Source organism: Mustela lutreola, chromosome 10 (assembly GCF_030435805.1).
Source record: "Mustela lutreola isolate mMusLut2 chromosome 10, mMusLut2.pri, whole genome shotgun sequence".
NCBI classification, from domain to species: Eukaryota; Metazoa; Chordata; class Mammalia; order Carnivora; family Mustelidae; genus Mustela; species Mustela lutreola.
The window spans coordinates 104,787,178-104,812,110 of NC_081299.1; the positions used below are offsets into that span (position 1 = coordinate 104,787,178).

At 42.4% G+C, this 24,933-nt stretch overlaps 1 protein-coding gene, 1 non-coding gene and 1 pseudogene across 2 annotated transcripts; all 3 read right to left on the minus strand.

Moving 5' to 3' along the window:
* Positions 1–1,915: 1,915 nt before the first annotated feature.
* Positions 1,916–24,008, minus strand: LIX1L (limb and CNS expressed 1 like). The gene is made up of 6 exons (XM_059134868.1): positions 23,607–24,008; positions 15,278–15,441; positions 11,292–11,432; positions 4,962–5,057; positions 4,613–4,690; positions 1,916–4,059 (listed from the first exon to the last, which is right to left on the minus strand). Exons 1-6 carry the CDS (start codon positions 23,896–23,898, stop codon positions 3,817–3,819), a joined length of 1,014 nt encoding a protein of 337 aa, XP_058990851.1. The 5' UTR covers positions 23,899–24,008; the 3' UTR covers positions 1,916–3,816.
* On the minus strand, positions 12,520–14,142 carry LOC131809849 (small nuclear ribonucleoprotein E-like; annotated as a pseudogene).
* Positions 13,580–13,686, minus strand: LOC131810626 (U6 spliceosomal RNA). Its single transcript, XR_009345629.1, has one exon. It is a non-coding gene; the product is annotated as a U6 spliceosomal RNA (small nuclear RNA).
* Positions 24,009–24,933: the final 925 nt, after the last annotated feature.

Genomic DNA, 24,933 nt, shown 5'->3' on the forward strand with positions numbered 1-24,933 from the left:
TTATTTTCTTCACAGAGCTTAAATGCTGATCTAATTAACCTTGTTTACTTTCTATCTTGTTTATTGTTGATTTCCCATTAGAGTGTAATCCTTATGGCAGACACTCTTATTTATGATATCCTTAACAGTTTAGACCAGTGTCTGGCTCACAGACATTTGATACATACTTATTGAAGGAACAGATCCCAGAATGGCAAGAAATTCTGTTTGCCTGGTGCTGTATGGTTAGGAGATAAAGCTGAAAGTACAGGTTGGGGCCAAAATGTATGCCATGCTAAGAATTTTGGAATTCTATCCTGCAGGCAATAATTTCTCAGCTTCAAGTATTTGAGTATTTATGATTTTTCTCAATCACAGATAGTCCCCCATGCTGTTCCTTGTTTAGTATTTTTCCTTAAGTAAACTGACTTGTTAATTAAGTAGACTGACTTGTTTATACTGAATTTAAATATCACTGGCATAAATGTAAAATCTGTATTTTTTTCTATGACAGTTTCAGATTAGACTAGAACTAAATAAAAATGAAAAATGTGTGTGTCTGGGTGGCTAAGTCAGTTAAGGGTCTTCTTCCTTTCAGGCTCCCTGCACAGCAGGGAGTCTGCTTCTCCCTCTGCCCCTACCTCCTACTGGTGATCTCTCATGCTTTCTCTCTCTCTCAAATAAATAAATATATATTTTTTTTAATTTTAAAATTAAAAATATTTGCCCATCTACCACCTAAAATTGTCTCAATACCAAGGGCTCACATATGAAACTTTGGGGAATGCTGCTAAGAAAAAAAAAAAAAGATAGCTAAGTGATGGTTTAACCAAGTTAGTGGTATAGTACTAAGTATTTTAGAAAGAAATCTAGCAATAGTGTGGAGGATGTAAAGAATGAAGACGGAGGCTAGTTAAGAAGTTATTGCAGTGCTCCAGCCCAGAAATGATAAATGACTGAAAGGCAGTGGATATGGACAAGACAGATTAAGAAGTTTATGTAGGGAGTGCCTGGGTGGCTCAGCCAGTTAAGTGTCTGGCTCAGGTCATGATCTCAGGGTCCTGGGATGGAGCCCTGGATCAGGCTCTGCACTTGGCAGGGAGTCTGCTTGAGGATTCTCTCTCTCTCTCTTTGCTCCCCACCCTGCTCGCATTCTCTCTCTTTTAAAAAAATAAATAAAACTTTTTCTTTCTTTTTTTAGTTTATATAGGAGGTAAACTCAATAATGACTGATTAGATCATGGTAGGGAAAAGTCAAGTATGGACCTAAGATTCCAGCTTAGATAGACAGGTAGATAATAATCTTAATAACAGATTTGGGGAGGCAAGGAGGAGCATGTGTGGAAATAGCTTTTATTTTGAATATGAGTTCAAAGAGCTTGTGTCCTAAATTCAGGTAGTGATGTCCAGTGTATGTAAATGCAGATGTAAAAGCTGGAAAGGGTGAAAGAAATAGATTTAAGAATGGTGTGTATTATAGAGTTGAAGTCACCATGGTGGGTGAGATTGCCAGTGGAAATGGGTAGAGTTTGAGAGAAAGGATCAGTGACAAAATCCGGGTTCCTCAAATGTCTGGAGAAGGGGAGTTAGAATGCCTTCCCCCAGGAGTACAATCTTATTTCTACCATCCAAAAAATAATAATCAAAATTCTGCTTTCATATACTTGTAAAAGAATGGGTCATTTTACAGCTTCTCTGATACATAGATCTCAAGAAAGAGTCAATGTGGGATGCTTGGGTGGCTCAGTTGTTAAGTGTCTGCCTTCAGCTCAGGTCATGATCCCAGGGTCCTGGGATCAAGCCCCATATGGAACCCTGCTCAGCAGGAAGCCTGCTTCTCCCTCTCCCACTCTCCAGCTGGTGTCCCCTCTCTTGCTGTGTCTCTCTCTGTCAAGTAAATAAATAAAATCTTAAAAAATAAAAGAGTCAATGTAGCTCACTAGACAAAAATCTATTTTTAATTGTATAAAATTATACATATAAAATACATAGAAACTACTAAAAAGACAAGTAAATTCTTGTAACAATGAAAATGACAGATCAGGGAATTTTTCTCAAGTTCTTTGGGATCTTAAGGTTGTTATTTGAGAAAAATAATCAATCCAGGAGGTGCAAGAGGAAATTCTTCCCAAAACTCACACCACTTCACGCTTTCCAGAGAAAGGAGCATAGGAAAAATGAGGGTTTAGGATTTCTGGATTATAAATATGAATAAAATCTGAACAGACATACCTATTATTTAATGTAGGAGCCTCTATTCTGACCCTATTAGTGCTCCATGGTGTATAGAGATGGAGCTTGGAAAATTCAAAGAGATCCCTTTCAAACACTAAAACAGTTGCTAGACTCCTTACCACTGATCCCATATGAACTAGTCACCAAGATGATTTCGAAGGCCAAAAAGCTGACTTTCATCTTATCCCTATCTGGTCCAAAAGAGAAAATTGTGGCCTATTTCCTAACTATTTCTAAAAACAAAGTGTATCATCATTAAATGGAAATTCCAATTGCAGAAACATGAAACGTCCCAAGCACATTTTAGAAAGTGCACTGAGCTATATATAATACAATATAAAGGAGATTACAGAAACAAGGGGAAGTATGTCTTTGAGAAACCTACAAAAAATTCTCCCAGCTGTACTCCCTATCATTTCTCTCCTATTTACCCAGGACAGGGGCAGGGGTGGGGGGGCATCAGGAGAGGGAATCTTAAAAACACATATAGTTGATCATTGAGCCTCTTCTCCCTCCTACAGTCTCCCAAGATTCCAATTAGGAAGTGCCATAATGCTAGGCTCCTTTTCCTGATTGACTCATGCTCTAATAATCAACATGGAAGAAGAAGAAAGAAAAGAGAGAAAACAACTGAATCCATGGACATCTAAGGTAGCACATAGCAGCAACTTCGAGAGAGAGAGAGGAACATGGATGGCCCTCACCAAACAGGACAGCTGTTTCCAAAGAGTGAAATGATAGGAGGAGTGGGATTAGGGAAATGTTTTCCCTTCTACCAATTTCAGCAGGCAGGAAGGTCTAATACTGGACTCAGCTAAGCTGGGTGAGGGGGGAGAAGGAGAGAAACAGGAATACTTGAAGATAAGCAGCTTCAACACTGACCCTCTCCGGAGAAAGCTCATCTGGGAAGCTCGAGGACCAGCTTGATATGTTATCTATGCCCCAGAGGTAATTTAGGTGATAAACACCTATGGGTGTGTTTATAAGTCCTCTCCTCTTTCTGGGAAGTTTCTCAGGAATGGTTTTAACAATAAGATACCAGCCTCAAAGTGAAGTGCCACTTGAAGGCAGAAAAGGAATAAGGTGGTGGTGGTGGGGTAGGGGGAGTCTAGGCTAGGAAATATCTAGTTGCTGGAGGAACAACTCTATCAAGTAGGCTCAGCTCAAGATAAACCAAAACCAAAAGCTTCATACTCACACCCTGTCTGGAATCCAAGAGAAAGGAATGAGAGTGAGGGTAGGGCACATAATCCTTATTCAAGCTCCCTGTCATATTATAAGAACACTTTGTCAATCATCTTGTGCTATTGAAATGGCTACACAGAGTTACTGGAAGGGTAAGAGCCAACAAGCTCTGAAGACAGCCTCCTCTTCTTACAAAGTGGAGTGGTGATGTTTCAAATGAAACGACATCCAAAAACCAGAAGAAAAGGTATCTCTCAGCAAATAGGAATCCAAGTGTAGAATTTATACATATACATATACATATATATATATTTAAAGTATAAAATTGAGAAAGTATGTACAGAAATCAACTAAGTCTTAGAAAAGACATTATTAAAAAAAGGGCCGAGAGAGGACGGGGAGTATGTGAGTGGACACCTAACAGCTAGAAGAATGCATATTGCCCAACTGCCCAGCAGCCAGCAGGAGAATATCCTTCTTCTCCTTGTGGAAGCGCAGCTCCTTGCCTGCCAGCCGGGCTTCATCCAGCTCCCGCTCAGTAGAGGCCAGCTCTCTAGACAGTGCCCCTGGCACACTCTGCTCCCGGCTCACCCAGTCCAATGCCATTTGGTGGCGAATATCATCATCCAACGCCCGGTGTGAATAATGAGCCAACACTTCCTGGAAGGGGAAAGGAATATGAAGATCACTGACAATGTTAGGTTCACACCACATTGGCCCAACGGGACCAGGAACTCTTTTTTTTTTTTTTTTTTCTTTTTTAAGATTTTATTTATTTATTTGACAGCGAGAGAGATCACAAGTAGCAGCAGGCAGAGAGGGGGAAGCGGGCTCCCTGCTGAGCAGAGAGCCCGATCTGGGGCTCAATTCCAGGATCCTGAGATCATGACCTGAGCTGAAGGCAGAGGCTTAACCCACTGAGCCACCCAGGTGCCCCAGGATTGGAACTCTTAACCTTGGAGTCCTAACTGAAGTTTGCACTTAAGTCCTCTAAGGAGATTCTTAAGGGAACTTTCTGGTGGAAGAAGCAAGTTCGGCAAAAGAATCACAGCTAAGATCTAAATTAAAAAGATGATAGGAATGAAGAGGGCCCTCTAAGGGAAACTTTCAGTGTTCACAACCTGATAACTATAGGCCTGCTTATTTCTAACAACAGCCCCCTCAAAATAGTTCTTCTGCCATACTCCTTGCACTTACCTATAGAACCTCTTACCTGCCGAGAGCACTGTCTTTCCCTCATGGCCTTAAGGCTGCCATTCCAGTGCAGCAGCTGAAAAACTGTCATTAGTTCCTGGGGGAAGAAGATATGAAGCATAAGGACAGTGATTTTATATGGGGAGTTTGCATTAGAATTACATGGGGAACCTCTTACAAAATGTATTTATGCAAGCATCTCATACCATCTCTGATACGCCCTTTGGGAAAGTTAGGTCTTTATATTTTGAAAAATATTCTAACCTTCTTTCCTTTCCCTTTCAACTGAGTATCAGTGACTTAGGGATTAGTATCTATCCACAGGTTGATCTGTGTCACCAGAGTCAGAGAAGTACGTGGAAAAGTACCTGGAACTCCAACATTGACTTGCCCTTATTGGATTCCAGCATGAATCGGAAGGCACCAATCCCTGTATTTGGGTTGTCAGCTTCCTCCCTGTTGCCCTGTAACAGAGGAAAGGAAAAGATAAATAGATTTTCAGTCAGGATTATCGCCTCAAGCAGCACTGTCCAGGGGAAATATAACACAAGCCCCCAACCTAATTTAAAATTTCCTAGGGGCACCTGGGTGGGGCAGTCAGTTGAATGTCTGACTCTTGGTTTAGGCTTGGGTCGATATCTCAGGGTTGTGGAATCCATCTGCGTAGGGCTCTGCGCTCAGCACAGCATGCTTGGGTTTCTCTCTTCCTCTCCTTCTGCCCCCCCCCCCCCCCGCCTAGCCCCCTGCGAGCATTTGTAAGTTCTCTCTCTAAATAAATAAATAAATAAATCTTAAAAAAAGAATTCCTAGTTGCCACATTAAACACGTAAAACTAATTTTAAGAGCATGTTTTATTTAAGCTAATATATTCAAAATACTATCTTAAACTATAATTAGCATAAAACTTTTTAAGATTTTATTATTATTATTTTTTTTGAAAATGGCTACAGAAGTTCTTTTTTTTTTTTTTAAGATTTTATTTATTTATTTGACAGAGAGATATCACAAGCAGATGGAGAGGCAAGCAGAGAGAGAGAGAGAGAGAGAGAGAAGCAGGCTGCCTGCTGAGCAGAGAGCCCGATACAGGACTCGATCCCAGGACCCTGAGATCATGACCTGAGCCAAAGGCAGCAGCTCAACCCACTGAGCCACCCAGGCGCCCTTTATTTATTATTTGACAGACAGAGATCACAAGTACGCAGGGAGGCAGGCAGAGAGAGAGGGGGGGGAAGCAGGCTCCCCACTGAGCAGAGAGCCCAATGTGGGGCTTGATCCCAGGACCCTGGGATCATGACCTGAGCTGAAGGCACAGGCTTTAACCCACTGAGCCACCCAGGCGCCCTAGCATAAAACTTTTTAATGAAATATTTTACATTCTTTGTCTTATACTAAGATTTCAAAATCTGATGTCTCTTTCATGCTTACAGGACATCTCAATTCACACAAGCCACATATCAAGTGCTAAAAAGCTACATGGTGGCTGATGGCTATTCTGGTCACCACAGACCTAGAGGACTCCAAAGTCAACACACATACTAACTCAGGCGACAGAGGCCAATCTAATTTTTCCTATCTTACAAAGAGGGAACACTGGACAGAGAGAAGAACCCTGACTTAGTAAAAATAACAGAGTGAGCTCAGCATACAGGATTGGACTAGCCTAAAGGGTAACTGGGCAAATGCATTTTCAAGAGAAACAGTAGGAGCTATCAGCATGGTAAATTCTGGATAGCAGTTTGGCCTCTTGGACATTTCCCTCTTGTATCTTATTGGTGACATGACCCTGTAAGGGTACAACTAAGATACATTATCCTGAGCAAAAAACAGTACAGTAAAGAAGTTAAGAACATGGACTGGATCTCCTAGTAGCCGAGAAGCCTTGGTGAAATCGTTCATTTAACTTCTCTGTTCCTCTGTGTCCTCATCTGTAAAACGGGAATAGTCAAAGATCCATCTCCTAAGACTGTCTCAAGAATTAAATTAAAAAATTACTGGGGTGCCCAGGTGGCTCAGTCTGTTAAGTGTCTACCTTCAGCTCAGGTTCATGGTCCTAGGGTCCTGGGATCGAGCCCCACATCAGGCTCCCTGCTCAGCGGGGAACCTGCTTTTCCCTCTCCCTCTGCCCCTCTATGTTGCTCGTGCTCTCTCCCTCAAGTAAATAAGTATCTTTTTAAAAATAAAAAATTAAAAATTTTTAATACTCCAATTATATAAAATGTGGTACATTGTTACATTAGGCTGGGTATCCAGTTACACAATCCAAATACATTCCGATACTGGCTCTGGTTTTGTGCTGTTTGGTGGTGGTTTAACATTATATATTTTTTTAAGATTTTATTTATTTATTTGACAGACAGAGATCACAAGTATGCAGAGAGGCAGACAGAGAGGCAGGGTCGGGGGTGGGGGAGCAGGCTCCCTGCTGAGCAGAGAACCTGATGCAGGGCTAGATCCCAGGACCCTGAGATCATGACCTGAGCCAAAGGCAGAGGCTTAACCCACTGAGCCACCCAGGTACCCCATGGTTTAACATTATTAGAGATAATTCCAAACCTGGGTGTTGTCTGGGATTTCCAAAATAAGGGCATGTCCTGGTTTATTGGTGACCTTTTGTCAACCTGATCTAGGAAAATAAAGCCAGGAGACTACTGGGAACGCAAGTACCCAACTTTCTCTTCCTGCTTCCTGAGAAGTTGCCTGCTCTTTCTAGCTCATTCTACATGATCATTCCTGCCCTACACCTAAGATTCTACTCTTTTTGAGAAACAGGACTAGGTAGAGGTCAGGAGCCAATCAAGTTATATCCAAATCCAAATTCAGTTCATTATGGGGCACTTTTCATGGGGGGTTACAATATATGTACTATATCTAAAATAATTCAATGCACTCAGAAAGTATATCATAGGTGCTAGCTTATTATTTGTTTTCACTCTGCTAGGGTCAACAAGAAGTCAGAACTACATAGGATCAACCCATACTGTTTTGTGGCTCATGAGAAACAACATGCCAACATGTAGTTAACCTTCATGGCAAAGCAAAGATCACAAAATCTGGATTTAAAAATGAAAAGTTAGAGGGAGGGAAGAAAAAGGTAATCTTCACTATTAGCATTTACGGCCCTGATGCAAGTAACCAGTTTCATTTTTCCTATAATATTTAATATGATACCTTATTCAGTACCTCCAGAGTTTTCCATTGTACAGTACATAGAAAGTAATGATCACATCTGTACAACCAACTGGGGTATACAGAAGAGGCTGCTGGCAGAGGAGGCCATCTGCCCTGGGCCTTTCTCAGTCCCTTGAAAGCTGAGGGGCTCAGTATTATGGCACAACAGAAACCTATTCGAAGTACACCAAAGTGGCATGACCCACAAGTTGTGCCACAACTTGACCCACAAGATCTACCTCCTGTCACACTTCTACATCTAACATGGTTATAAAGGAACCTGATTTATTCAATACACATTTAATCACAGAATACTTGATACATGGTAGGAACATTAGAATATTATTGCAAAGGAATTAGAGTTAATTTAAATTCAACCTATTCATTTTACAAATGAAGAAACTCAGACCTACAGAGACTGGGTGATTTGTCAAGACATACAGTCTCCAAGTCAGAACTTTAAAAGAACAAAGGCTGAAAGCAAAGAAATGTGAATATCACCTTTTACCCATGGCTAATACCAAATCAATGTTACTTGGGATATGGCGATTCTACTGGGAAATTAATGAGAAATCTATCAAGTTCTCAATTTTGAGGGGTTAATCAAATAGAAACAATGGCAGGAATAATACTAATTTATACTGCCTAAATGCTTTGTAGTAGACATTGCTGGTGACATCTATTTCCTTCTTCCCTGCTACAGAATCTTAATCTTGTTCCAGTACCTACCCATCTCCCATGCGTCTCTCTCAGGGAAGAATGATTTTATCCTCTAATTCCACTGGGTAAATCCTAACCTTTTTTGCTTGTAATTGGTTTTAAGGTGGGAATTCTGGCCATTGGGAAGTAGGAGAGAGGTCTGCTGAAGGGTTTCTGGGCCAGAGGGTTTCTGGGAAAAGACTCCTTACTACTGAAGAGATACTAGAAGTTTCAGAGCACCTGACTGGCTCATTTGGTAGAGCATGTGACTCTTGATTCCAGGGTATTGAGTTTAAGCTCCACATTGGGTTGGGTGTGGAGCCTACTTTTAAAAAATAAAGAGAAAGAAAGAGACGAAAGAAAGAAAAATGGTCTCTTTCCATCTCTAACTGTAGTTATGTCTGTTTTAATGTCTGAAATTCTGTAGCTGTCCTCCACCCTAAGGGAAGCCAGCCCAAGGACAAAGCCAATATCTAGAGGATGGCTAAGCAGAGAGATGGAAAGAATTTAGGCCAGTAGATGATGACATTCACACTCTTTTTTTTTTTTTAAGATTTTATTTATTTATTTGACAGAGAGAGATCACAAGTAGGCAGAGAGGCAGGCAGAGAGAGAGGGGGAAGCAGGCTCCCCACTAAGCAGAGAACCTGATGCAGGGCTAGATCCCAGGACCCTGAGATCATGACCTGAGCTGAAGGCAGAGGCTTTAACCCACTGAGCCACCCAGATGCTCCGACATTCACACTCTTGATCCATGGAATAAACCAGCCCTGAAATCTTTACTTCTGAACTTCCTATCATGTAAGAGAATAAATTTCCTTTCTTGATTTATTCCCTTAAGTCAGTTTGAAGTGAGATTTTTCTATTACTTGCATCCAAAGGCATCTAAACAAGTAACATATGCTAAGTGCTTGAATATATGCTCTTCTATCCAATAATCCTATGGGATAGGTATAATTGTTACAGATGAGGAAACTGAGATTTAGATTAAGTAACTTACTTGAAGTCACATAACTAGTAGAACCATAATTTCAAAATGATGAACCCTTGCTTTCTATAACCCAAACTAATGTTTCATTGTATAATACATTAGGTGACTTAATAAATGTACTGTGATAAATGCAAAGTGATAAATGTACTTTCCTAATTTTAATTGAATTTGATTAATATAAAAATTGTTTTTATTCCCTGTAGATACTGCTGACTGGGGCAAAGAGAAATGGGAGAAAATTATATGGGTCCTGCGTAACAGAGGGAAGCTAATTTATGATTTAAAGTGTTCAACAGAGGTGCCTGGGTGTTTAGTCGTTAAGCGTCTGTCTTCGGCTCAGGTCATAATTCTGGGGTCCTGGGTCCTGGGATTGAGCCCCACAACGGGCTCCAGGCTCCCTGCTCGGTAGGGAGCCTGCTTCTCCCTCTCCCACTCCCCCTGCTTGTGTTCCTGCTCTCATTGTCCCTCTCTCTCTGTCAAATAAATAAACAAATCTTTTTAAAAAAATAAAATAAAGTGTTCAACACTAATAAATACATGAACAGATAATCAAAGTGGTTTAGTACATGTAATTACATCTTAAATTCAAAGAGAACAGAAACAGAGAACTTCATCACCCTATCAGTGAACTTGTGGAAAGGAAGAAAGAAGGCAGCATTCATTTCTAAGATGTACTCCTGAGCTAGAAAATTCTAAGTCCAAATGGGCTCCAGTCTTGGCTCTATCACTTCCTAGCTACATCCCTTCGGGCAAAATTGCACTTCCATATTTTTAGTTTCCTCATCTGTAAAATAGGGGTAAAAACAGTTCCTATACCTCAGCTGTTATTGTGATGATCAAATGAGATAAAATACATATAAATCCCCTGGAATCGTCCCTGGCACAAAGTAAATACTCAATTAGGATTAGCTATGGTTATCATTATCATCATCACTTGAAAGAATAGACATCCTTTTTGAGGAGAGTAAATAAATTATCCACCCCATGCCTAGAAAGGATAAAAAGGAAATATGACACTATATTATAAAGTGTTCTTTATTAATAAATGAACTAAGGGAGACAAGTGGCACTAAGAACCGTCATATAAAAAAAAAGAATAACAACAACAACAACAAAAAAACCCAGGGGTGCCTGGGTGGCTCAGTCAGTTAAGCTATCAACTCTAGACCTCAGCTCAAGTTTGTATCTCAGAGTCAAGAGTTCAAGCCTGCACTGGGCTCCATGCCAGGCATAAAGCCTTCATAAACAAACAAACAAACAAACAAAACAAACATTGGAGGAAGACAGGAGTAATTTTTTTTTTTTTTTACGATTTAATTTATTTATTTGACAGAGAGAGAGATCACAAGTAGGCAGAGAGGCAGGCAGGGCGGGGGGGCACGGGGATCAGGCTCCCTACTGAGCAGAGAGCCCAATTCCGGCTCGATCCCAGGACTCTGAGATCATGACCTGAGCTGAAGGCAGAGGCTTAACCCACTGAACCACCCAGGCACCCCAGGGAGTAAGTTCTTACACCAAAATTGGGAAAAGTAGAATTCAAGCTCAGTTTTTATTTTGGATTATCTCTAAAATTCCATAGATCTTGAATTAAAGGTTTCCAGATACCAAAGAGACACAATGAAAGCAGAAAAATAGCAACAAAAACATAAACATACATACAGAATCAGTGATTGAGACATAGGGAACATATAATATACAAGAGTGATAGAGAATAAACAGAAGGAGGTACAGACAGGAAAGAAAAGAATTGCTGCTCTGTTTCCCAGTGATTTACAAGACTTCCCAACCAGCCAGTTTTCCCAACCCCCGCTCTTCTTCCTTTCAATTCCCAGTAACTTACATTGAAAGATGCCAGAGCCTCAGAGACACTCTTCTCAATGAACTCATCAGTGATTCTTCGGGAAGGATGTTCATTAAACACAGAGTTCATCAGTGCAATCTTTGCAGCACTCCGCCGAGCCTCAGCTTTTGTAGGGCAAAACTAGGCAGAGCAGAGAAAGAGAAAACACGTCCATGCGTATATCTAAGAGAGCAGAAGGAATGGTGGGAGGGGAAACACTGGGAAAGAAGAGGCTGGGACAGTCTTTGTATAAATCAGTTCATTCAGCACACCCTCCAAAGTTTGTAACGTAAAATGGTTGAGGCGTTTGGAAACATAATTTTGATTCAACATCCTGAAGTCATTAAGGAACTGGAGATGGCGATAGCTCATACCAAATTGAATGCAGAATGAGGAAGGCTGCTGAAGTCAGCACATAATCACTGGATATAAAAGATATCCCCGTTTAAACTGTCAACAGAATTCATTACTCAAAAGCCAGATTCTGCCCAGCCCATTCAAAATCTCTATCTTGTTCTCCTGTTCTGTGCATAGGCAAGATTTGTCTTCATGCCTCTGGATACCCTAAGAGTAGAACAAATCTGTGTCTAGGTTGCTTCTGCAGAGAAGACCTCTAGTCTCTACCAGAAGCACCCATCTGGGGTTCTTGGACTTTGCTTTTAGCTTCAAGCAGGCGTTTCCCCCAGTAATGTCGTGAATCAATGAGCTATCCTTGAATAGAGTCCAAGATCTGAAGAAGGAATTTATAGTCTTTTTCCCCCCCAGTGGAAATAAAGAGGAGAGGGGTGACAAGGGGAAGGAAAGCTGACCTGAACAAACCAAGAAAAAATTAAAAGTTAATTAACGTTTTTTATGTTATATTCAACATGGGTATCATAGAACAAGTCTGATTTTCAGAAGTTTTAAATCACTCAACCTTAAATCCCCAGGCACTATAATATTCCTTTATAATTCATCATCACTGGCAGCCTCAAAGGCCTCTGTGGCCTCTGTCATTTATGATTAGGGTTAGAGGAAAGGAAGGAAGTAATGTTACAGTTTTTAAAAGTCGATCAGCATATGTTCACTGATTAACTACCCTCAGTATCAATAACTCCCGATTTCTTTGAGCTGACAGGTCTCTCAGAATATGGTAGTTGGTGCATTAACCTTAAGTCATCTTCTTCAATTTCTCTGTTCACTAGCCTGTCTCTACTCACTAGCCTGCTGTTCATTCTACAGTGTAGTGCTATTCCTGAAAAGTCGTCCATAAAGAAAACCACCAGGAGAAATTTCACCTGCCAAAATGGACATAAGAGATATAAGCTAAAAGAAGCCAAGATAGATAATTCTATTCTTTGGGGATGGGGAACAGAAATCAAATTACTATGATGGTCCAGTTATGGACATCACCATAAAATTATCAAATCCTTATTCAGTAATAAGATGACCTGAGAGAAGGAAGATCTTATTCTCTAGAAGAGAAAGTATAAACATTAGTCATCATGAGCATATATTTATTTCTCTGAAATGGCTGGGTCTCTGAGGGAAAAAATTTAGTCACTGTGTTTGAAATGAAGTCTCCTTAGGACTTTTCTGTTTGAGGCAGGAGCTGAACCACAATGGCCCTCATTCATGCCATGGATTTATTAAGTGCCTACTCTTTGCTGGGCTGGTGCTGAGTTGGTAGTAAGGATTTAAACTTGAACAAGAGGCACCTGGGTGGCTCAGTGGGTTAAGCCGCTGCCTTCGGCTCAGGTCATGATCTCAGGGTCCTGGGATCAAGTCCCGTGTCGAGCTCTCTGCTCGGCAGGGAGTCTACTTTCCTCTGCCTGCCTCTCTGTCTACTTGTGATCTCGTTCTGTCAAATAAATAAATGAAATCTTTAAGAAAAAAAAAAGTTTAAAAAAAAATAAAAAATAAAAAAATAAACTTGAACAAGAAAGAAGACAGATACTATCTCTGCCTCCACCAAGCATAATCCACTAGATGAGATAATCAATTATGATATGTTGTGATAAGTGACATGATAAGGGAAGTTCAAGGGGCTTTGGAAGCACACAGCAGGGGTTATAACTTTGACAAAGGGTTATACAAACCATAAAACACAACAAAATGTCTATCAGATATCTCCTCTAAATTCCTATTCAGACTCCAAGTTGACATTTCAGCAGGCTACCTTCCTATGTCAAAGAATCCATCTTTGATGACAATATTCATACTAGTTAAATTTCTTTTCCTTTCTTTTGTTATTATGTTCAGTTAGCCAGCACACAGTACATCATTAGTTATTCAGTGTTCAATGATTCAAAAATGTGGAATACTTTACGAATTTGCATGTTATCCTTGTACAAGGGCCATGCTAATCTGCTCTGTATCGTTCCAGTTGTAGTATATGTGCTGCCAAAGTAAGCCCTCTTCTTTTTTTTAAATAAAAACAATCCCACAGTATTTATTGTGTTCTGGTAATAACTTAAAGGTAATCAAAACAATACAAACAAATGTTTTAGAACTATACTCCTAACAAAGGACCTCTATAAAAACAATCTACGTGGTCTTCTAAAAAATTTCTCACTTCACTGATCGTTTCTAGTTTGGAGACACCTTGGAGCAGGGTAATATTATCTCCTTTTAACATGTTCTGACCCAGTTGTTTTCTTGACTAGTTGTTCTAGAACGAATCTCTTTGGCGTCCTCTAATACAAGGTTCGTGTACTCATCAAAACCAATGATACAGCCGTCAATCCACATGTTCGCTTGCTTATGAAGCCATACCTGAATTCGAGATCTATTTTGCAAGTATCTGGAGATGAGGATGATGGACTGCACCAACACCTTCTGCAACTTCTTGGCCCTGGCCACAGTACGTCATGGTGGAAGCCAACAAAGACTGCTAGTCAAATTTCTTATTACCCTATAAAAGCAACCACTGTTCACCATCCTATATCACAGTTCTTTCACAGAACTGTAGAGTGCTAGCACTAGAAAGATTGTAGAAATAATCTAACTTATCTCCTTCTTGTTATAGATGGACAAACTGAGGCCCAGAGAATTTACCTGACTTGCCCTCTCTGGCAGTGAGGAAAATAAGAATTCGGATCTTCAAGAAGATGTGGTATATATACACAATGGAATACTATGCAGCCATCAAAAGAAATGAAATCTTGCCATTTGCAACAACATGGATGGAACTAGAGCGTATCATGCTTAGCGAAATAAGTCAAGCAGAGAAAGACAACTATCATATGATCTCCCTGATATGAGGAAGTGGTGATGCAACATGGAGGCTTAAGTGGGTAGAAGAAGAATAAATGAAACAAGATGGGATTGGGAGGGAGACAAACCATAAGTGACTCTTAATCTCACAAAACAAACTGAGGGTTGCCGGGGGGAGGGGGTTTGGGAGAAGGGGTTGGGATTATGGACATTGGGGAGGGCATGTGATTTGGTGAGTGCTGTGAAGTGTGTAAACCTGGTGATTCACAGACCTGTACGCCTGGGGATAAAAATATATGTTTATAAAAAATTAAAAAATTAAAAAAAAAATTCGGATCTTCTCTTAGATGAGTACTATCTCCACCATACATAGTGCCTCCTCCCCTTTGACCTCTTAAAGAACTGAAACATTGCTTTCTTTTAGTAATTGCCTATGAAGAAACCCTGTGGGCAAGGAATACTATTCTGTGTTCTCAAATCGAGATGGCAGGAAGATGGATGGCCAGATTAGAACATGGGCTAGGTGCTGGTAGTCTGATACACAGAGAAAGGGCCTGTTCATAAGGGATCCAATTCAAAGTGGATGTGGTTTTTTGTAGGCTGAAAGAGAAGCTACTGAGGTTCTTTTGTGGTTAAATGAACCTCAGAGGCTTACCAGAATGATGTGCCCAGAACTGGTTCAGGTGCTCAAATATGTGATTTCAGACACCAAAAAATGGCCAAAGTGATGGAGAAAACCACTACTAGCAGCCAAGCATTTATCTTTGCTACTGCCTGCTTGCAACTCTTACCTGGAAACTCCCAAAGCAGCTTCCCCCAGGTAGAGTGACATAGCAGACGTAAGGAGGGCTGTTGGAGGGAACCATCTCATAAACCACAAGAGCGCCATTCTTCAGGTCTGCCCCACGGGACTGCTTCATCTGCCAGAATTCCTGAAGTGCCTCCACCACATTCACTACAAAAAGAGAAGCAGTTAAGTTCAGCAATGAGTGGTTCTATGTTTCAAGACAGTATCTGCCAGCTGTATGTATATCAAGAGTCTAACCTGCCTTAGCTCCTTATCATCACTTAAAAACATTTAAATTAATAAACCTAGACTCTGATTAAGGTATTTGCATAGTAAGACCAGTATATGCCTGGCCTCCCTCCCCACCTCTCTGGTTCACATTTTGATTAGCCCTAAGCACCAAAGCAGAATAACTAAAATATTGGAGGCAGAGTTTCCAGGTCAGCAGACCATTATCCCTGCCTAATGAAGTGCCATTAGATCATTCCACAGTTGGTCAGGGGGCCTAGAATAATAATCACCAGCACAATGAGAAAGAATTGCATTTACTGAACTCTTCCTGTGTGTTGTGCCCCCATTTTATAGATGAGTGAAATGAGACACAGGCAAGTTAAATAACTTGCCCAAGGATGTAACAGCTAGAGGTGCCTGGGTGGTTCAGTCAGTTAAGTGGTTGCCTTCGGCTTGGGTCATGATTCTAGAGTTCTGGGATCCAGCCCCCCAACTGCATTGGTGGGCAGGGGAGGAATCCCTGCTCAGCAGGGAGCCTGCTTTTCCCTCTGCCTCTGCCTCTGCCCCTTCCCCCAACTCAGTCTCTCTCTCTTTCTCTCATTCTCAAACAATTAAATAATATTTTTTGAAAAAAAGGATGTAACAGCTAGAAAGTAGCAGAGTATGAATTCAAATCCAGACTATCTTGGTTCCAGAGTCAATGTTCCTAACCTTTGTGCAATACTGACACTCAAAGAAATGTGGCCCTTTTAGCCATCACAGGTCTATGCTTCTGGTGAGGAAACCCATAGCCAGATTCCTTTTCCATCCTGGAATGTTATACATTATGTGTAGATATATACTATACTGTGTGTGTGTGTGAGAGAGAGAGAGAGAGAGAGAAAGAGAGAGAGAGAGAGAGAGATCGAGCGCAAGAGCAAGAATGTCTCTTCTGAGGATTTCCCTAGGTAAAAGTGATTTTTGGAGGAACACTCCTTCACAGGTCTCTTATGCTCCTTTCCATCTTGCTGGGTATGCCAAGATTTTAAAGATTTGGTTGCTCTTCCCTTGGGCCATTTCTCAGGACTGTGTTTGCAGCAAGAAACCTGAAGGATGAGGTAACGTCTTCCTCTGGGACAAAGAACAAGCCTGCTTACTCCCTGCTAAGTAATGGCAGGTTCCCCAGGCTCAGTGTTTGTTCTTCTTCTGTAATGCAACACGTGGCCTACAGGAGCATGCACCTGAACCCTTCGCATCAGATGTGGGAGGCAAGGGGAGCTGATGCAAACAAATCTGATGTTTATGCTACCTGCTGTACTGTGAGTAATTAAGTCCTCTGTCTCTGACCCGGAAGTCTCTTGACTTCTGCCACCATCTGTCAAACAGTAATGGGCTAACGTATGAGGGTAAAATCAATCTCAAAACTCAAAACCAGACTCAAAATACTGTATTCCAGAACAGCCCCCTCCTTCCCCAATACTTGGGCTCAATAATCGCACAATTATGTACTGAGTACCTACTCTGTGCTAGACTACGTGCCGGATGCTAGGCGACAATAGTGAGCAAAACCATATCCTGTTCTGTCTCCTTATGCAGTTTACAGTCTAGAGAGGGAGAGAGAAGATTAACCAGAGACCCTCAAGCAAATGAAAAACTGCAACCTTGATAAGCACTATAAGGGAGTTTGGTAGATGATGGGAAATGTCATGGGGGCATCTGACCTCGTTGAGAAGATCAAAGCAAGCTACACTGACAAAGTGATATTGAAGTACAGATATGAGTATGAATTCACTAGGCAAAAAGGTGAGAGAATAGAGCTCTGAACAGAAGGAACAACATACCCAAAGGCTCTGTAGCAGCAGAGAAGATGGCAAATAAAGGGACAAGTGTGGCTCAAAAAGAGAGAGTGAGGGCAAGTGTAATGCAAGTGAGACTGCAGAAGTTAGCAGGAAACAGACCAAAGTGAACCTCGCAGGCCTCATCAGAGCACTGGCTTTCTCTTAAGAGCAGCGGGAAGCCATTGAAGTGTTTAGGGTGAAATCAGTTTTCCTTTGGAAAGGATCACTTTGACTGCAGGGTTCCAAACGTTTCAAGTGGCTTTAACAAGAGCCTCATAATAATAAATGATCACGTGCATTCTCCCATATCCCCCAACATGGCCGCTCTCTGCTCTTAGTTACAAGGACTTATTCATTCTTTTATAGTGTGTTAATTTAGGTCTGCCAAGGAGAAGACACCAAGATGGGACAGACAAGCAAGAGATTTATTGTGGAGGAAGCAGGAGACAGGAGAGGCTTCAGACAATGTTGAAGGTCTGACACCTGTAGAAGGGGATGTGGGAAGGAATGAGGTCTGGATGTGAGAATCTCAGTTGGCAGCTCAGTTCCAAAAAAGGTTTGGCCAGGCCAGTGGGAAGCCCACAAGCCAAAGGAAATCCACATATCACCAGGATGTGCGTGAGTTAATGTCCCTGCTAGGCCATGTCACTGACTGGGGGGAGGGGGCAGCCACAGGATGTGTGGCCTCAGTGCACACGAGGTGATGGACACAGAGAGGACAGCAGCTTAAGGCTGTCAGTTATGCCCCTGCAGCAGGAGATATGACTAGCACATTTTCATAGCTGCCACACACACACATTATGCAGAAATGTGAGCACATAATATGTACCTAGCTCTATTCTGAGCATTCGAGATGCAGAGATGAATAATACACTTTGCCGGCCAAGGAGGCATCCGAAATCTTGTTGCCAGCAACAACCGTTAGCTCACCTGCTCTGCAACTGAAGCAAGCACTCCCTGCATCAGCGGTGTGAAAGGCGCACAAGCTCTTTCCTAACACTCTGTATCTGACTTCTTACAGTGTTCCTTCTTCCATTAAAAGGCAGCATGAAAAGGAAACTCTGTCTTTCCCACCCTTAGTTTTTTGGCAGGGGCTCTTCAAAGGTCACTGAGCCCAGAAAGCTTAGCCATCTTTTTGTTCTTTCCACTGAGATCTTTTCAGCCCCAGTTCCCTCTTTGAGACAATTTAGCACAATGCACTGGGTGACAGCTTTCCTGACATGCACATAACAGGGAGAATATTGAAATAAAGGGAAAGGGGAGGAAACCACTGCAACTGGGAAGGTCCTATTAAAAAGCCTATGTCCAGTCTATAGCCAGTTAAATTTCTCTTGGCTCACAGCACAGGACTATTTTTTAATGATTACTCAAAGCCAAAGGAAATGGGGAGACTTGTTTCAGAAATGGATGAAATGGGAAATTGGGCAGAATGATCAGGAGAAGAGCAATTAATTGTGATCCTCATTTGAAACTGCTCACAGACTCATTGATCTTTAGAGCTGACAGGGATTTCAGAGATCATCTAGTCCAACTCAGGCTACAAAAGGGGAAGTGACCTGCTTGAGGTCACCTGCTGTGGCAGAGATAGGGACTGAATTCAGACATCCTGATGCCAGGGTTCTTTCCAATTTGGGATTCTTAACCCAGGGTCCAAGATCAGGTCCATGACTGAACTTCATGGGAGTTCACAAGCCCCCTAAAACCCACAATGAAATCATGTATGTATGTGTCCTTTCACAGTTCTGGAGGCCAGAAGTCTGGAAGTAACGATGGGCCAAAATCAAGGGGTCAGCAGGTCTGTGTCTGTAGTACAGACACATCTGACAACTACAATTGCTTTTTAGAAGTAACTGGAGATGCTGGGCTAAAAGAGAATGTGCTCCTGATGGCCCAGTGCATAGATTCATTTGAAGGGAGGGATGGCAAGATGACTGTGACTTATGACAAGGACTATGGGAAGCTGAAAAATGCCCCCTGTTAAGATGTCCATGCCCTAATCCTTAAAACTGTGAATGTTACCTTAGGTGGCAATAACTTTGCAGATGCCATTAAGGATCTTGAGATGGGGCATCCAGAACTGTGAAAGAATAAATTTCTGTTGTGGTAAACAGCACCCCCAAATTTGCAATAATTTGTTACAGCAGCTACAGGAAACTAATACAGGGTCTAATCCAACATCCCCCAAAATGGAAATATTCAGACTACCAATTTAGCTCCACAATCACTTGTACACAAAGAAGTTGTCTGTGATTCCAATGAAAAGGAACAATAACTTAAACAGAAAATGCCACACAAGATCCATTTGTTCAACCTAGGGAAGCAGCTGGGCAGAACTTCCAATGATGTAGCCATACTGTGATATACTGTGATATAAAGGGAGAACAATAATTCTGAAATGATGCGTTTGAAGAGGGCAATGCAGAAGTTACAGAGCAAGGAAAGTGACTGCCAGTTGTCAAACATTAGACGGGGACTACATGCCACGTGCAAAAAGGGGCAAAGGAAATGTGAATGCTACCAATACCTCTCACCTAGTTTTCAAAGGGTTTCCAAAAGCATAATAATAATAGCAACCACTCACTGAGTACCAACTATGTGCTCATTATCTCATTTAATCCACACAAAACTAAACTATCAAGGTAAGTATTATAATACCCATTTTGCAAAAAGTGAACAAGAAGGCACCTGGCAGACTCATTCAGCAGGACATGCAACTCTTGATCTCGGAATTTTGAGTTTGAGCCCGATGTTGGGTGTAGAGATTACTTGACAATAAAATCTTAAACAACAAAAAACAAACAAAGAAAAAAAAGTGAACAAGTTAAGGAACAGGCCATGGCGGCAGAACCAGGATTTTAGAATCAATGTTTGTTTGCTTCAAAGCTGACCCTATGTCAACTGCCCTATCTTGCCTTACTGCACCATTAACCCTCACACATACTTGTGGACTGTGAGTTCCATGAAGATAGGGACGGAGTACCTGTCTTGTTCACCACTGCATCTGGTGATCAATAAGTACTTGTTGAATGAATGAAGTAAATGAGGCCTAGAGAGATTAAGCGATTTATCCGCAATCACACAGCCATTGTTTCACGGGGTGAGGTACTATGATTTCAAACCCTATGCACTACAAGCTAATTAAGATCCTACAGCATACTGGGGCGCCTGGGTGGCTCAGTGAGTTAAAGCCCCTGCCTTCGGCTCAGGGTCCTGGGATGGAGCCCCGCATGGAGCCCCGCGTGGAGCCCCGCATGGAGCCCAGTATGGAGCCGCGCATTGAGCCGCGCATCGAGCCCTGCGTGGAGCCCCGCATCAGGCTCTCTGCTCAGTGGGGAGCCTGCTTCCCTTCCTCTCTCTGCCTACTTGTGATCTCTGCCTGTCAAGTAAATAAATAAAATCTTAAAAAAAAAAAAAAAAAAAAAGATCCGGGCGCCTGGGTGGCTCAATGGGGTAAAGCCTCTGCCTTCGGCTCAGGTCACGATCCCAGTGTCCTGGGATAGAGCCCTGCATCAGGCTCTCGGCTCAGCAGGGAGCGTGCTTCCCTCTATCTCTCTCTCTGCCTGCCTCTCTGCCTGTCAAATAAATAAATCAAATCTTAAAAAAAAAAAAAAAAAAAAAAAACTTACAGTGTACTGAGCTAGATATGTGTCTTGGTGGAGACTATGGTGCGTGTTTTGAGGGGGAGATATAGGAGAAACAAATGAAATAATAGAATAGTTTCATTTTTGTGTTTTTAAAATGAATGCTGAGGTCCTATACGGATGCAGGTAAATCTAAAGGCAGAAAAGGTAAATTTGAAGCAGTCAGAAAGAAGGTGAGGATGTGAATTGCAGATGATACAGTAAAGCACTGCTGGATCAGATAAAGGTCTGGGCAAGATCAAAGTAAATTATACTCAGGGGAACAGTGCCAGCCCCCAAATACCAGACCATCAGTCACAAGGGTACATGGGTACATGCCAATGGCAGTTTTGCCTATTAATCGAAGCAGAATAAGCAATTCCATGTGGTGAAGGACTTCTGAGCCAAATCGGCAGAGATTCTACTTGTCTGAAGCTGAATTATCTGCCAAACTCTCCCAAAGTACTGGCGGGACACCCAGACTGGAAATGAGAAACTCAGAAAAAAATGGGGAGTGCGGTGGGAGGTAGGGAGGTTGGAGGAAGGCTTCGCCTCAGAGTCTGAAGCCTGACTGATTGCTCTTTGTCAGTAAAATCCCCTTGCTCCTTCATCCTGTCTAAGGAAGTGAAAAAGTTTTACAGGACACTCAGTTTAGATGCCAAACCAGAGGCTCGCTAGGTAACACAGACATGAAAAATGGTTCATTCCTCTACAATTCTAATAAATGCCTGTAAGTTTCTAAGAGGAATGGTTTGTGAGGATGACTGCTCCTATGCCCAGAGGAAAAGACCTTCCCTTGGTCTCAACTTAAAAAGACTGGAAGCAGCAGGACCATAGCTGATGACAGTTCCATCATGAAGCCCTGTTAAATCTAGGAATTTAACTAGACAAATAATGATATTTCTTCATGATGAATTTCAGAATCACATGCATTTGCATTCCAAGCACCTAGCAGAGTGCCAGCTCCATGGTAGCAGTTCAAAATGTTGAGGAACAAAAGGAAAATAATGGGAAATGTATTATTGGGCACATCTAACAAATGGAGCTAAAAAAATATGTTTTCATAGGAATCTTTGAGTTTACACTGTTTGAATTGAAGAATGGGATAAAATGAGACCTGTTCTTTCCAAGAAAATGAACCAACAAATCTGAGGCAATTCTTATCATTTATAGAAGGTACCCATTACATGTCAGCTGTAATATCTCATTTAATTCTCCTTGTAACACTTGAGGAAACTGAAGTGTGCTGAAGTTGTCACTTCCCCAAAAACATAGCTGGCAAGTGACAGAGATTTGATCTGGGATTTAATCCACATTTGTCTGACTCCAAAACCCGCATATGCTCTTTTCGCTAGTTTCATAGGAGGGGGAAAAAAAGTCACTGCTGTCCATTGAGAAGGCCTTACAACCTTTCTCTGTATTATTGTCTTACTAGAAAGTTAGAGATATAGTCACTTTCAGCTCAGGCAGGACTTAAGAAGCAGAAAGAAGTGATGTCTCAGAAATGCCAGACCTACATTTTGAATCCCACACCCCTCACTATATTGTGTTCCTTGTTACACTATAAATCTGGAGCTCAAATGCAGGAAAATCTGCACTGATTAAACATAAACAACAAAGAAAACCCTCACATTCCCCTTCTCAGAAACCCTAGAAATTAGGCATATGTAAAATGAAGGTTTCTAATGGAAATAGGGTTTCTGCCTGGCTCATTTCCACAGAATTTAACATTGAGAGAGCCAAGGCCTGGGATTTATCCTCAGTTCCTGGGCAAGGGCCAGGAAAACAGAGCCAGACAGACAGAGAGGCCAAAGTTGTGAGGCTCCATACTAAAAAAGACACCAAAGAGAGATACTAAGTCATAGGAAGCTGGTGTGGGCTCAGTAGTATGGTTCCAGATTCAAAAGCACAATTATAAGTGACTTGTGAAGGCATCACCTAACTCCCCAGCAAATCCGAAGTTGCACTGGAAATTTCAGAGTCAGGATAAGTAAGAAAATAATTCAAAAGTCAAGATTAAGGAGGCTGATGGGCACCTGACTGGCTCAGTTTGTGGAGCATCTGACTCTTGGTCCCAGGGTTGTAAATCTGAGTCCCATATTAGGAGCAGAGATCACTTAAGAAAATAAAAATCTTAAAAAAAAAAAAAAAGATTAAGGTGTAATAAGTCAATAGGGGAGCCCAGGAATTGCCAAGATCACAAAAAAGGGGAGCCCAGGAATTGCCAAGATCACAAAAGAAAGATTGGGAGAGTATGGATGATAAATGTCTTAAAGCTGACATAAAGGATAGGGTCCTACACAATGGGGACTGGTCCTCAAAGGCAAAGGAATGTTAAGCTACAGGAAGAATTCCATTTCTGAAGGAGAAAAGGGTGGGAAGAAAAGATGGCTGTATTTGTAAAAAGGGGTCCCTGGAGAATATAGTAGCAATATAGTATTAACTCAATAAAGGGGAGTGGGTGAGACGTGTGTATGAGCCTGTGCCTGTGCCTGTGCGTGTGTGTGTGTGTGTGTGTGTGTGTGTGTGTGTGTAGCCCAGAAGGAAACTCCCCAAAAGGAAATGCATGTGAGGGCTCTGCGCCAGAAAAAGCGATCCAGAGGACTATGGGAGCAAGGCTCCTTTACAGACGGTGTCCCGCAGGAGGCCAGACTCGCAGACTCACCTCGGCCATAGCCCTGCGTATGCTTGGCGAAGCTCCTCACCACGGCCTCCACAGCCTCCCGCAGCACCGCGGGGCTGCCGGCGGCGCCCGGGGGCAGCGGCAGCCCAGGGGCCCCGGCTAGGAGCAGGGGCGGCGGGGGCGGTGCAGGGGGCGGCGGTGCGGGCGGGGGCCCTGCTGGGGGTGTGGCGGTGGCAGCCGCGGCCCCAGTCACTCCGGGCCGAAGCGCTCGCAGAGTACCCCTCCCGCTGGTGCCCACTCCAGGCTGCAGCCGCTGTGCTCGCATCGTCTCCATCCCGGCCGCCAGTGGAGTAGCGGCCCGGAGCCTGCCAGCCTGGCGAGCTAACGGTCCCAGCCACCCCCTCCAGCGAGCGCCCAGGGACTGAGGCGGTGCTGGGGCCCAGCCGTCAGTCAAGAGGGGGCGGGGACGAGCCCGGTTCTATGCCAATCACCAGAGACTGGGCGGGAACTGGAGGGCTCCAGCTCTACCATAGGCAAATCATTGAGGAGGGCGGAGGTTCTGGGCAACCAATTGCAAAGAGAAAAAGCGATACTCTTTATAAGGGAGAAGCTTATGTTGGGCGCTTTTTCGCAGTCCTGTGGGGAGTACTGGAAAGCAAGCCAGACCCCTGGAACGAAGCTTGCAGTGGGGCGGGCGGGGGCGGGGGGAGCGGTTACTAAAGGCGGGGGAAGGACTGGATGTCAGGCTGAGGAGAATTGTAGACAGAGTAAGAGGATTTTTAGGGATTATTTGTCTGACGACTTCATTTCATGGATGGAGATGAGGAAATAGATAAGTTACGGGATTTGTCCAAGATCACATGCAATGGGCGGTGGAGCTAAAACAAGGAAAGAATACATTTAATGACCATATGCTTACTATATGTCGGGCACTGCGCAGTATACTTTAGTGCATTGTCTTATTTAATAATCACAACGACTAGATTTTATTATTTTACAGATAAGGAAATGGACACTAAGAGAGGCTAGATAAATTGCTCAAAATTAAAGCTAGGAGATGGCAAAGAGGGGTTCAGACATAGGTCTTTTGATTCCCAATATTTTGATCTTTTCCTTATATCACACATCGTTAGGTAATTTTCTGATTTCACCTATTCTGATTGGGGGAAACCAAGAGAGAGAGTGGAATGGGCTGTTCCCTTACCTCCCATTAGAGTGAGGAATAATAAGAATATATGCAGAAAGAAAACTGAGAAGTCTAGGGGGCAGATTAAGACAGTTACCCTGTTCATAACTTGTTAGGCTGGGTTTTTCAGATTACTCTTATACACACATACACACACAGATACATACTACACATCCTTTGTCA

Excerpts from the sequence above, each read along its gene's own strand:
- LIX1L (XM_059134868.1), bottom strand. The coding sequence starts at position 23,898 with ATGGAGACGATGCGAGCACAGCGGCTGCAGCCTGGAGTGGGCACCAGC. Across the intron at positions 15,442-23,606 it reads TACGCAGGGCTATGGCCGAG|TGAATGTGGTGGAGGCACTT; the intron begins GTGAGTCTGCGA and ends CTCTTTTTGTAG. Across the intron at positions 4,060-4,612 it reads AAAGACAGTGCTCTCGGCAG|GAAGTGTTGGCTCATTATTC; the intron begins GTAAGAGGTTCT and ends TTCCCCTTCCAG.